The following is a 14153-nucleotide window of genomic DNA, read 5'->3' on the forward strand; positions in this document are numbered from 1 at the left end:
AAAAAATAAAAGGAACTAAGAGGTAAAGTGGCTTTCTCACTCAACAAAATATGAGATCTGACACTTGTTAACATTTTTGACATAGCAGACATTATTAATTTCATGAAAATATCCCTTAAAATGTTAAGAAATACTCATTCAGTATCTTGAGATGAGTGAACAAATAATATTGAAAGTACATCTAAATATTTACATAAAAAATCTGTTAACCTTCAGAACAAAAAGCATTTGAGGACTCAATGTTGATAAAAACTATTATGACTACAGATAATACGTAAGCACCTTACATGATCATGTTGCTGTAAGTCAAGATTACAATGTTTAGGTAATTTACAACACTGTCAATATATTTGTACAGGTCTCATATAATGGCTATAATTATGTACATATAATTTAAATAATAACCATATAAGATAAAGGTATTTTTAGAAAACCATTTTTACCTATTGTTAACTATCATCATTTGAAATACTAAGTGAAGATATAGTTAAGCAAATAAAACAGTTTGGATTCTTTTTACCACTATCTAGTATTTTTAATGTGTTTGAGGCACTGAATGAATGCAGAGTCATAAATTACAAGTTGGGAAGTTATAATCAGAAGTAACTTCGTGTCCCTTTTGTAATACCTCTCCTCTGTCTTGCTATAGGCCCCTTCAGGACTCAGCCCAAGCAACAATTCTTCCAGAAAGTTTTCCTTCACTTCCTCAGGCTGCATTAGGAGTCCATCTAATGCACTCACATATCAGCCTATACACCTTAAGCACAGACTACATAACATTAGCAATGTAGTTCTAGGTCATTGCTTCTAAATGTTTAACAGTATACTTGTATTTGTACTGCCGGCACCTGCAATAACTCAAGGAACTCAATAAATGTCCCATATACAAATGAATGGATACATGAATAAAATTACTTGATTCTTCCAATATCCATAGGAATAACAAAATCGACAGCTATATTTCATCTTTAATATCTTTCTGTCTATACTCTCAGTGGGGGTGTTATAGCATATAAACCAGGATAATTTTTTGTTGTGCAAAACTGTCATGCATACTGAAAGACAACTAGCATCCCTAGCCCCTGCCTATTATGGGTCAGTGGTACTCCGCAATCACTGACAATCAGAAATATCCCCCAGACATAAATGCCCACAGGTGAGATTCACTGCACTAAAAATATATAGATTTTTCAAATCTTTATTAGCTTAAAAACAATTTATCATTTTAAAATACTCAACTCAAACAAATAAACAAAAATACCTGGGACATGCCTTGTGGAATTGGTAAATTTGCAGCTTGAGACATCGCTGGCTGTGTTAACGACTGACCAACAGACTGGGAATTTATGGACTAGGAAGCAAAATAAAAAATAATACTAGAGTGACAATTACTCCCATCCATAAGTACTTCCACAGAAATACCACATGGCATCTTTATAACTGAACTACAATTTGCCTCATAACATTTTTAGCTGAGTACAGGTGTATGCACATCTTCCCCTCTACACTGGACATGCCTATTCCCTATTTATCCTTTTATCTTCTAAGACATCTGCCACATTATTTTGCATGGGCTTTCAATAAAAGTCAAATGGACATAAAAGTGATTAGTATTCAAAACTAGATATAAATGGTTTAATTATTAACTTTTCTTAATTAAAAGAAATGTCTAACATTATACCTGGAAAACAAGCAAAAGGAGTATGTTTGAGAGCTATTTCACAAAAAGGGAAAGATTGCAAGTGTTATTTATCAACAGCTATTTTGATCTTTATAGAAAAGGATAATGCATTAATGAATTTCTAAAGATTTAGATGACTTCCCCCTCCTTCTAATAAATCTTTATTCAGAAGAATATTAAGTAGGAAAGTTTACCTGACTACTAAATGATGCCCTCCTTGGCGCCATCTTTTCATGAGATGGTAAATGTGGTCTGGGAGGAGTGCTAGTGTCCGTTGGGATCTTTGTTGGTGTTGCTGAGGTTAGTCAACAAAAATGAAATAGTGTTAGTACTTTATAAAATGTAATTCCCAAGGATTAATCTCAAAATGGATTTTGGTGAATAAAAATAATATTTCAACTATTTTTCTAATTATTTTATAAAAGGGAAGTCTGACAATAAGAGGATTCATTTTGATTACTTCTTTCTTAAGGACAAAGAAAATCTTTGAAATAGGCAAACTTTAAGCTTAAAAATGGTTACTAGTCGGGCAGCCTGGGTGGCTCAGCAGTTTAGTGCCGCCTTCAGCCCAGGGCCTGATCCTGGAGTCCTGGGATCGAGTCCCAAGTCAGGCTCCCTGCATGGAGCCTGCTTCTCCCTCTGCCTCTCAATCTCTCTCTCTCTCTGTCTCTCATGAATAAATAAAATCTTTTAAAAAAAAAAATGGTTACTAGTCCCCGAACTCAATAGTAAAAAATCCTAGTAACTCAATTAAAAAATGGCCTAATGACTTGAATAGACATTTCTTCAAGAAGATACACAAATGGCCAACCAGAATATGAAAAAATGTTAAAGGTCACTCATCATCAGGGAAACACAAATCAAAATCACAATGAGATACTACTTCACACCTGACAAGATGGCTATTATCAAAAAAACAAGAAGTGTTGCTGAGAATGTAAAGAAATTGGAATCCTTGTACACTTAAAATTGGTGGGGGGATATGAAACGGTACAGTCACCATGGGAAACAATAATGGAAGTTTCTCAAAAAATTAAAAATAGAACTACCACATGTGATCCAGCAATTTCACTTCTGAGTATTTATCCAAGAGAACTGAAATCAGATCTCGAAGAGATACTAGCACTCCTATGTTCACTCACTGTAGCACTATTCTTTATAGCTAAGATGTGGAAACAATCTGTCTACTGACAGATGAATGGAAAAACAAAATGTGGTAATATACGTACAATGAAATACTATTCAACCTTTAAAAAGAATGAAATTTTGCAAGTTATGACAACTTGGATGAATCTTGAGGACATTATGCTAATAAGTACAAAAACCCAAAGATGAAAAGACAAGTACTACATGACTCCATTATATGAGGCATCTAAAATACAGAAATTCATTGAATCAAAGAGTAGAATGGTGATTGCCAAGGGCTGTGGGGGGATACAAGAAAATAAGGAGTTATTAATGAATGGGTAAACTGTTTCCGTTAAGTACAATGAATAAGCTCTAGAGATCTGCACTACAACCTACAGTCAACAATAATGCATTGTATGTTTAAAAATTTAAGAGGGTAGACCTCACTTTAAGCATTCTTATCACAGTAAAATAAGATGTATAAAAAGAGAAAAACAGCTTCAAAGGGGAAACTTTTTTCTCCAACATTTCAGAAACTCCATGTTTAACACCTCTAATGGTCTACTCACGGTGTTGAGTGGTTCCAACAACCTTTTTCCTTACATAGTTTTAATACCCTGGGAAATAAAAGTGCTAAACTCTTTAAACAAAAAAAGGTCACTAATTCAATGATAATTATACAAGTCTTCATTAAAAATAAGAACTAAAAATAACATTCAAAAAGCAGGCTTAAAAAAAAAAAAGTGGCTGGGTGGCTCTGTCAGTTTAATCATCTGCCTTCGGCTTAGGTCATGATCTCAGGGTCCTGGCTTTGAGCCATACATAGGTCAGACTGCCTGCTTCTCCCACTCCTTCTGCTCCTCCTGCAACTTGTGCATTTACACTCTTCCTCTCAAATAAAAAAAAATCTTAAAAAAAAAAAAAAAAGCAAACTTAAAGAACACTGGCTGGTTCTACCAGTAAATAAAGGAATAAACAGTTTTGCTTTTTTATTTTTGAGGGATGATTAAAAGCAACTTAACAATACCAACAGTACTACCTAAACATTTTATAGGCTTCTTTATAAATTTAATTCTTTGTTAAATGTGAGCGACATGCTTTTTGCTCATTGGAAGGTTAGTATATTTCAGAGATGCAAAAATTTATCATTTTCTTTTTTAAATTTATCATTTTGAAGTAGCATTTCACCCACCTTCCCACTTGTCTCCCCTCTGGCAAGCAACCAGTCTGTTTTCTATATTTAAGAATCTGGTTTTTTGTTTTTTCTTTGTTCATTTGTTTTGTTTCTTAAATTGGTGAAGTGGATCAAGATCTTATCATGATGAGCACTATTTATAGAATTGTTAAGTCATCATATTGTACACCTGAAGCTAATATGACACCATATGTTAATTATAATTCAACTAAAAAGAAAAAGATCTAAAAAGAGTACTTCAATCAATACTACAGTAAACCTTTCCATATAAGAAATAAAGTAGCATTTGATGAAAAATGCTGATACTAGTAACACATTAGAAGTACTCTCTTGAGAGAAAGTGCTTTCAAGCTAGGATACTTACAGGAAGGGTCTGAGACTGCTGTGTGAGATGATTTTCTTGAACTCCGGGAGGAAGCAGACGGGGTTGGGCTGTGATCAAACCTTTCCAAGGCTTCCTTGAGACTGACTGTGTTTATACGATTATCAGACCCAGAATCTTGGCTCTAAAGAGACAGAGTAAAATAAATGTATTCTTGAGATTCAGTTCAGAGATTCCAAATTAATGATACAGCCTGCTACCCCTTCCTCCCCAAAATCAGTTTTTACCCACAACAAGGCAAAGGTACCTGTGTAATATTAGGTAAGGAAATAAAAGTTTCTTTTCTATAGCCAGAAAATTTTGGCTTTATTCTCTATTTACAGAAACAGATGTGAAAGAATGAAGCTATAGTATTTCTTAATTTATACCATATATAAAAATTAACTCAAATAGATCAATGACCTAAGCATAAGAACTAAAACTATAAAACTTTTAGAAGAAAAGGGGAAAAGCTTTATGACCCTGGATTGGGCAGACTTCTTGGATGTGACACTAAAAGCATAGGAAACAAATGTGCATCAAATGACACTACAAATAGAGTGGAAAGGCAGCCCATGGGATGGGAGAAAACACTTGCAAACCACTTATCTGATAAGGGATTAACACCCAGAATATATAAAGAACCTTACAATTAAACAGCAACCTTCCCCCGAAGAATCCAATTTATTTTTTTTTTATTTTTTAAAGATTTTATTTTTATTTATTCACAGAGACAGAGAGAGAGAGAGAGAGAGAGAGGCAGAGACACAGGCAGAGGAGAAGCAGGCATCATACAGAGAGAGCCTGATGTGGGACTCGATCCAGGGTCTCCAGGATCACGCCCTGGGCTGCAGGTGGCGCTAAACCGCTGCGCCACCAGGGCTGCCCAAATCCAATTTAAAAACAAAGGTCTTACAAAGATATTTCTCAAAAGAAGATACATAAATGGCCAATAAAACACATGAAAAGATGATTAACGTCACTGATCATTTGGGAAATGCGTATCAAAGCCGTGAGATAACCACTTTAAACCCATCAGGATGACTATTATTTAAAATAAAAAAACACAAAATCACCAGGTTTGACAAGGATAAACCGGAAATTTTGTACACTGCTGGTGGGAATATAAAATAGTGCAGCCACTAAAGAAAACAGTATGACAATTCCTCAAAACTTACATATAAAATTACTACATGATCTAGTAATTCCATTTCTAGGTATATACTCAAAAGAATTGAAAGCAGACTCAAACAAATATTTGTACACTCATGTTCACAGCAGCATGATTCACAGTACCCAAAAGATAGGTGCAACCCAAGTGTGCATTGCTAGATGAATAAACAAAATGTGGTATATATCCATACAGTGGAATATTACCCATAATCAGCCAAATCTATCCTCAACCTCACCTCTGAATATCCATTTGCTGGCCTGCTCTAACTAAAACCCAGATGTCTCTAGAAAATACCGCGTTCTTAAAGATCTTTTAAGTGGTGCCTATTTTCTATCTCCTAACCTTCAGAACCCTGCTCTGGAGGGGAACAAAAGTCCTCCTACTGCTCTTCCCAGAACCTTTCCCTTTTCTTCTTTCTCAAAACTCATAGCCAGAATCTCACATTATCACTATATGACTACCTCTTATTGCTGCAGTCATTTACTGACCTTAAGGTCACTCCTCACTAAATACCTGAATTCAAATTTCTGCTCCTGGCTTAGTCTTTTCCTCACTAATTCTTACTTCCACAGTTACCAATATCAATTCACATGTTCAACATTATGACTTCTCTCTTCCTCGACGTCTTGATCTTGATTTCTACCTGTCCTTAGTCACTCATTCTTAGTCATAACCTAGACCTTGTCATTACCAGTAAGAATAAACTTTCCACAATTTCAGTTTCAAACATTGATCAGCATTTTCCATATTTCCTATTCATTTCTCCTTAGTATCCCAACTCCAGTAATCCTTTAGTGGAAGATAAAATACATTGATTGTACCATATTTTCACAATCACTCTCTCATTTTATGTCTTTTCTCCCTTCTTCACCCAGCTTAAATTCATGGTTAATTATCAGAATCACACTCTTACAGTTGTCATCAACTCTCTTACTCCCACCTCCCTTCACACCACACTCCCATGGAAAAATCCCAATGCTTATTAGTCTATTCTGAACATGGCTGAAGAAATACAACATGGCAACTGTTTTCTCTAAATTAATGGCCAAGAACCTCAAGCAGGTCCTTAATCCTGCCTGCCAAACAGACTAAAATTACTTTGTTCACTTTCCTACTCCTAGAAAACAATTTAATCCTTGCTCCTCTCTTCTCAAACCTCCAACAAGTTTTCTCCTAACCTCACTCTTAGCTGGTTACTCTACTTCCTAGTTCACTGAAGAGTACTGCGATAAGCTATTATTATATCAATCTATCTAGCAGCACCTGTACTCATGTATTTTGCCTTTCTTCATGTCACTACAGATCAGGGATCAGCAAACACTCTCTGTGAGAGTCAGAGTCAAATACCATAGGCTTTGAGGGCCACACAGTCTGCTCCAACCATTCAACTCTGCTGTTAACAGCACAAAGCAGCCACAGGCAGTATATAAACAACTGAGTGTGGCTGTGGAATCAGGATATAATTTTCATGTGTCACAAACATTATTCTTCTCTTGATTTATTTCAATCACTTAAAAACATCTGGAAAACACATTTTTAGCTTGTGGGTGTTACAAAACCAGGCAGAGGACTAGATGTGGCCTAAAGGTCATAGTTTGCCCAAAACCCTTCTTGTCACTGAATAGTTTTTCCACTAGCTAAGCCCAATCTGTCCACTTGTGGACTGGATCCCATCTTCTCATCTACTCAAGAACACTGCTCTAGCATTTCTTTCTTTTTTTTTTTTTTAAGATTTTATTTTTTATTTATTCATGAGAGACAGAGGGGGGCGAGCAGAGACACAGGCAGAGGGAGAAGCAGGCTCCATCCTGGGACTCCAGGATCAGGCCCTGGGCTGAAGGTGGCCCTAAACCACTGAACCACTCAGGCTGCCCTGCTCTAGCATTTCTCTCTCTCTCTCTCTCAGTAATTCTTCTCTCCCCAACAGACCATTCTCACCAGTATGTAAACATGCTATTATTTCTCCCACCTTAAAAAGCAAAAACTTCTTTTAAGCCTACTTCTTCTACTTACTACTGTGCCACTCCTCTCTTTGTAGGAAAACTTTCCCCACTCACTGTCTCTAACTCCCCTTGTCGTAGAAAATTCTCTCTTATGCCCACCCTAATCAGGCTTTCACTCATATTCCTATTCCACCCAATCTGCTCTTACTGATCAACGAATATATGTTGTTAAACTCAGTGCTCATCTAATTTAACCTCTTGCAGCTGAATCTGAGAAAGCTGATTGTTCTCTCTTCATAGACATGCTTTCTCCTAGCTTCTAAGATAACTCAGTTTCCTGGTTTTATTCATACCTCCCTGGATCCCTGGATATTCCCTTCAGTCTCCTCTGTGATTGTTCTTGTCTCCTTCACTCTTAAGGATGGAGTGCCCCAGTACTTAGCCCTTGATCATCCTCTCTCTCTCTCTCTCTCTCTCCATTCATTCCCTTGGTGATATTTAGATTCATGACCTTAAAATCCATCCAAACATTAAAGTTTCTCAAAAATATATGTCAAGGGGTGCCTGGGTGGCTCAGTCAGTTAAGTGTCTGCTTTCGGCTCAGGTCGTGATCCCGGGGTCCTGGGATTGAGATCCGTATCAGGCTCCCCACTCAGCAGGGAGTCTGCTTCTCTCTCTCCCTCTGCCTCAACTCATGCTTGCTCACCTTCTCTCTAGTGCTCACTTTCTCTCTCTTGAACAAATAAATAAGATCTTTAAAATATATGTGTGTGTGTGTGTATCAAATGGACCTCTTCCCTAATCTCTAGGAGGACTGTGGAGGTAAAGAGTAAACACAGTTAAAATAGACATAGGCACAGTATATTTTGGAAGTAGGGCTAATTGAATTTTCTAAGGGTTGGATACTGGCATAAGAGAAAACAAAGCAAGGAGGAACAACCTCTGTCTTACTTTAGTTTCTATAACTGTCTTCCCTCATTTCAAAGAACCCTAGATTTAAGCACTTTTCTCAGAAAATGTATCTTCCTAAAACATACTAGATCTTCTTCCTCTAAGCATACAAAGCCTCTTTGACAAAATTCTTTCATGTGGGATCCATCATTGCAGAGAACTTCTCAGGTTTATTCACTGCTGTATTCTCAGCATCTCAAGCCATGTCCAGTACTTTGGCACATGGAAAGAGTACTTAATAAGGTTTGTTAAAAAACTGAATGGTATCTCCCATACTGACCCTGGCAATGCCTTATTTAGCTCTCTTTTTACACAGATTCTTGATTCTTTTCATTCCACTTATTTTCTGCACATCAAAAATAACTGTTGTAGGCAACTTCTGACATAGCTCACCATGATCCCCCCACCCTCCTGGTATTCACTACCTTGTATAATCCCTCCCTACAGTATAGGCTGGACCTAGTGATTTGCTTCTAATGAACAGAACAGACAAAAGTGATGGGATATTACTTCTCTGAATAGGTTACAAAAGACTCTCTCATTCTGCTGTTGTTCTCTCTCCCTGGATATTCTTATCTACTTGCTCTGATGGAAATGGCTACCTGGAAAGGAACTGAAGGCTGTATCTGGCCATTAGCCAGCAAGAAACCAAGCCTTCAGTCCAACTGCCATTGAGGAACCCCATCCTTCCAACAAGCACTGAGTGAGCCTGGAAACAGATTCTGCCCCTAGCAGAACCTTGAGATGACTATGGTCCCCACTGACACTGTGATTACATCCGTGTGAGAGACCCTGGGCTGACACCTTGATTTCAGTCAATGACCAATTCTAAGCAAAGGGCCCATCTAAACTGTGCCTAGATCTCTCACAGAAACCAGGAGATAATAAATGTATTATTCTATATTTTACATCATTAAGTTCTGTACACAGCAATAGGTAACAATATATTGTACTTCTACCTGATGTAATGAAAAGAGAAACCAGAGTTCAAATTCTGACTATAACTTCCAGCCATGCATCGTTAGGGTTAATTGAATTTACTAAGGGTTGGCAGAGGAGGTACCTTTAGGGGAGGTACCCCCAACCTCCTGTCAAAGCCTCAGTTTCAACATTTTCAAAATGAGGATATTACCTATGGGATAAGGGTATCTGAGGAATAAATGACACTCCATGCTTCATATAAAGAACTAGCCAGAGCTTTGCACACTGTAGGCAATTAGTTAATGGCAGTTTATATCTGAGACCATATATGTCTCTCACTATATAGGAGGTCTTTCAAATCTTTTTTTAGAAACAGGTAAGGTTTTAAAGTACTATATTTGAAATAAAAATAAATAGTAAAATATAATTTATAACCCTGTCACAAGTGAGGAAATGAAATATTTGAAAAATACTTTTCCTATAAATTACTGAGTTTTGTCTTTCATTGGGAAGAAAAAAATTTTTTTTTAAACTCTAAGATACATACTTTGTCAGCAGCTGTCTCAGGAAGAGACTCTTCAATGCCAAGTTCTCGTCGTCTTTCAGCCCTAACTTCTGCATAACTACAAATGGAAAAAAATAGAATTTTGGTGCTTAATCATTCATTTAAAATACTGCAGAGGTGCATTCCATATTTGTTATGTGTTTTACTTGTTCATCACAGATTCCAGACTATTTGCTACGTACTGCACGAACCTAGAACACATCTATAGTGTTCTATCTTAATCTAGGTATCTCAAAAGTTTTATACGCTACTGTAAATGATCTGTAACTACATCGTACTGAAGAGGAATTAAATAAAGGAAGAGTATGCTTATCTACTCCAGTTCTCCTTTTATATGACTGGCTTTGGTACATAAAAGACACTTACAATTTCTGTTCTAAACCATGATGTTTATGTCAAGAATTATATATATGTGCGTGTACTTACACTCTATTTCTACATAATGCCTAAGTGAATTTAATAATGCACTGAAAACATGTGTCAAAAATTAGGAAAAAGATCACTGTGTCTCTTAACAAGTCATGCCTAAAAATTACATTGCCAATACCATTATCAGTGTTTCTATAATTCAGAAATGCTATAAAAGAATTATTACCTTACTACGGTGTGAGTACAAACAATAAACTCTGGCCTTGAATTCCACTGATGATAAGTGATGTAATAATGAGTTTGAAGCCAAATCCACTGCTGTCCCTTGGTGAGGAACCTATAATAACATGATTTGCCTTTCCCATATTGCATTACTAAAAAGAAAAGAGAAAAATATTTATTGATTTATATCATTAGCTATGAATATGGTTTTTAGTCAAAGCTATCATTTACAATTAAACCCATATACACAATTCTTCTGGCTTTTCAATAACATATGTATCAGTTACAAGAAAATGTTATTCTATAGAGATAGCTTATGGTCCCAAGCAACTAACGTATCTTCCACAGTGCCCAACTTAGAGCCAGTTATTGCTGATCTCAGATACTTTTCACACACATTAGATTTCCAAATACTTAAGAATGACGTATTCACGTACTGACTTCCTTCTATCAAAACAAACTGAAGATAACAGCAATAAGTAATCACATTTGAGGGATTTTTTTTCCCCACAGGTACCCTGGCAGGTACAGCAACTTTGGGGCATTTAATTCAAAACTTTAACCAAAATCAAAGTAATATAATTGTTTAAAATAACTGATAAGAGAGAGGTCCAAGATGGTGGAGGAGTAGCAGACCTTAGTTTCATCTGGTCCCAGGAATTCAGCTTGATAGCTATTAAATCATTTTGAACACCTGCGAACTCAACCGGAGATCTAAGAATAGCTACAACTCTACAAATAGAAAAGCAACCACTTTCTGTAAGGTAGGAAGTGCAGAGAAGTGAATCCAAGGTGATATACGGGAACATAAAATGCAAGGGGAGGGAGCCTCCACAAGCCAGCTATGGAAAGTGATAGAACAGTGAAGTGCAAAATCGGTACTTCCAGAAGTCTGCTCCACTGAGGGACGTCCCTGCCTGAAAGATGCTCAGGTGGCCAAGCAAGGCATAATCCTAGGTGGGACAGTGTGGTCTCAGGATTCTCAGGGTCTCAAGAAGACCAGGGGTGCCTGAGTGCAGCACAGTTCCCAGACATCGGAGCAGGGAAGCCAAATTCTATTAATGAGCCTGTGAGTGGGCTCTCAGCTCCAGGTTGTCATAAACAGCAAACTGTGGCACAGCCTGCACGACCGCTCTCTGGGCAAGGGACCAGCAAGCAGGAGAACCTGTGAGATCCTTGCTTCCTCCCTTGGGAGGAGCTGCATGGGAGCATCCCTAGGAGCCTGGGAGGGGGGTAAATTCTCACCATTATACTAGATTGAAATGGTCAGACATAGGCTGGGTGAGCACGGAGTGTGGACAGGCGACCAGGGAGACCAACTGCTTTTCCATGAGGGTGCACTGAAGAGTGGGGCCCTGAGCTTTTGGCTCTGGGGCTGGAGATTGGTTGGCTGCCACCTTCACTCTCATCCTCTAAAGCAGCATGGAAGCCTTCAGGAAACAAAGAGCCACCACCAACAGCAATCTGGAGCAGATTAGTAAACCTGGTCCCCTGGCAAGGGCAGTGCAGTTCCTCCAAGGGCAAAGACACTTGAGAATCAGCACAACAGGCCCCTCCCCCAGAGGATCAACCTAAACATCCTGCAAAGACCAAATCATTCCAACACTGAGAACCGCAAAATTCCAGCACTGGGAGAATACAGCATATAGAATTTATGGGGTTTTTTCCCCCCACGATTCTTTAGTCTTCCAATTTTAATTTTTTCTCTTTACTTTTTCAGCCAATTTCTTATTTTATCCAATTTTTAAAAAATCTTCTTTAATTTTCATTTTTACAGTTAAACATTCTACCCTTTCATTGTATTTAATTTTATCTTGTTTATATGTTTTTCTTTCTTCACTGTTTTGGGATGCAATTTCTTCTAAGAAACCAAAATACACCCAGAATCCAGTGTATGGCTCTATTCTCTTTACTGGTTTGTTTCAGGTTTCTTCCCCTTCCCCTTCCCCTTCCCCTTCTCCTTCTTCTTCTTCATTTTTTTCTTTTTGTCAAAATCTTTAATTTTCATCTTTACAGTTACCGTCTATCCTTTCATACATTTAATCTTATTTGTGTATATGTAGGTTTTTCTGTCCTCACAATTCTGAGATGTAGTTTAACAAACCAACCAAAATACACTCAGGATATAGTGTATTGCTCTGTTTTATTCACCTTTCTGTTTATATTCCTTCTTTTTCTTTTTTTCTCTTTTAATTTTCATTTTTACAGTTACATTCTATCCTTTCATTGTATTTAATGATTTTTTTTCCACATGTAAGTTTTTCTTTTGTTACAATTTTGGGATCTATTTTTCTAACAAATGGACCAAAGTGCACACAGGATCCAGTGGACTGCTCTATTCTGTTTACTTGTTTGATTATATATATATTTTTTTTTCTTCCAGTTTTAAGTCTTTTCTGATTTGTTTAGTGTATATTTCTCTGGGGTTGTTGTGGTCATTTCAGTACTTTATTCCCTCGTCCATCCATTCTTCTCTGGGTAGAATGACAATTTTACCTCAAAAACTAACTTCAAAGAAGAGAATACCCCATTCATTGCAATAGACAGATCATCTAAGCAGAAGATCAACAAAGAAACAAGCTTTCTTTGCTTGTTTCTTCTGCTTTGAATGACACACTGGACCAGATAGACTTCACAGATATATTCAGAACATTACATATTCTTCTCAAATACACATGGAACCCCCAGAATGGATCACATACTGGATCAGAAACCAGGTCTCAACCAGTACCAAAAGAATGGGATCATTATCTCCATATTTTTAGACCATAATGCTTTGAAACTGGAACTCAATCACAAGAGGACATTTGGAAAGAACTCAAATACATGGAAGCTAAGGAGCATCCTACTAAAAAATGAATGGGTCAACCAGGAAACTAAAGAATTAAAAAAATTCATGGAAACAAATGAAAATGAAAGCACAACTGTTCAAAACCCTTGGGATACTGCAAAGGCAATCCTTAGTGGGAAGTATATAGCAAAACAAGCCTTTCTCAAAAAAACAAGAAAGGTCTTAACTATACCACCTAACCTTATACCTAAAGGAGCTGGAGAAAGAACAGCAAATAAAGCCTAAACACAGCAGAAGACAAAGAATAAAGATTAGAGCAGAAATCAAGGACCCAAGTAAATAAAATCATGAATGAAAGAGGAGATATCACAACCAACACTGAATACAAACAATTATAAGAACATACTATGAACAACTATATGCTAATAAATTAGGCAATCTGTAAGAAATGGATGCATTCCTAGATAAGTATAAACTACCAAAACTGAAATAGAAATAGAAAATCTGAACAGACCCATGACCAGCAAGGAAATTTAAGCAAAAAATCAAAAACCTCCCAACAGAGAGTCCAGGGCCAGATGGCTTCCCAGGGGAATTCTACCAAACATTTAAAGAAGAATTAATACCTCTTCTTCTAAAGCTGTTTCAAAAAATAGAAATGGAAGAAAAACTTCCAAACTCTCTATGAGGCCAGCATTATCTTGATCCCCAAACCAGACAAAGACCTCACCAAAAAGGAGAATTACAATCCAATTTCCCTGATAAGCATAGATGCCAAAATTCTCACCAATATACTAGCCAATAGGATCCAATAGTACATTAAAAGGATTATTCACCACAACCAAGTGGGAT

At 37.0% G+C, this 14153-nt stretch overlaps 1 protein-coding gene across 14 annotated transcripts in view; it reads right to left on the reverse strand.

Moving 5' to 3' along the window:
• The window catches only part of CLOCK (clock circadian regulator), a 134699-nt gene that overhangs the window by 22212 nt on the left and 98334 nt on the right, over positions 1–14153 (reverse strand). For 13 of the 14 annotated variants that reach the window (XM_077848061.1, XM_077848060.1, XM_077848058.1 and 10 more), the window contains 5 exons: positions 10515–10662; positions 9902–9977; positions 4369–4510; positions 1876–1976; positions 1262–1351 (listed from right to left, as the gene is read on the reverse strand). In XM_077848061.1, the coding sequence (XP_077704187.1) occupies positions 1262–1351; positions 1876–1976; positions 4369–4510; positions 9902–9977; positions 10515–10662 (557 nt within the window). The remainder of the gene's footprint in view (positions 1–1261; positions 1352–1875; positions 1977–4368; positions 4511–9901; positions 9978–10514; positions 10663–14153) is intronic. The other variant, XM_077848059.1, reaches the window with a different exon arrangement.

This window comes from Canis aureus, chromosome 14 (assembly GCF_053574225.1).
Source record: "Canis aureus isolate CA01 chromosome 14, VMU_Caureus_v.1.0, whole genome shotgun sequence".
NCBI classification, from domain to species: domain Eukaryota; kingdom Metazoa; phylum Chordata; class Mammalia; order Carnivora; family Canidae; genus Canis; species Canis aureus.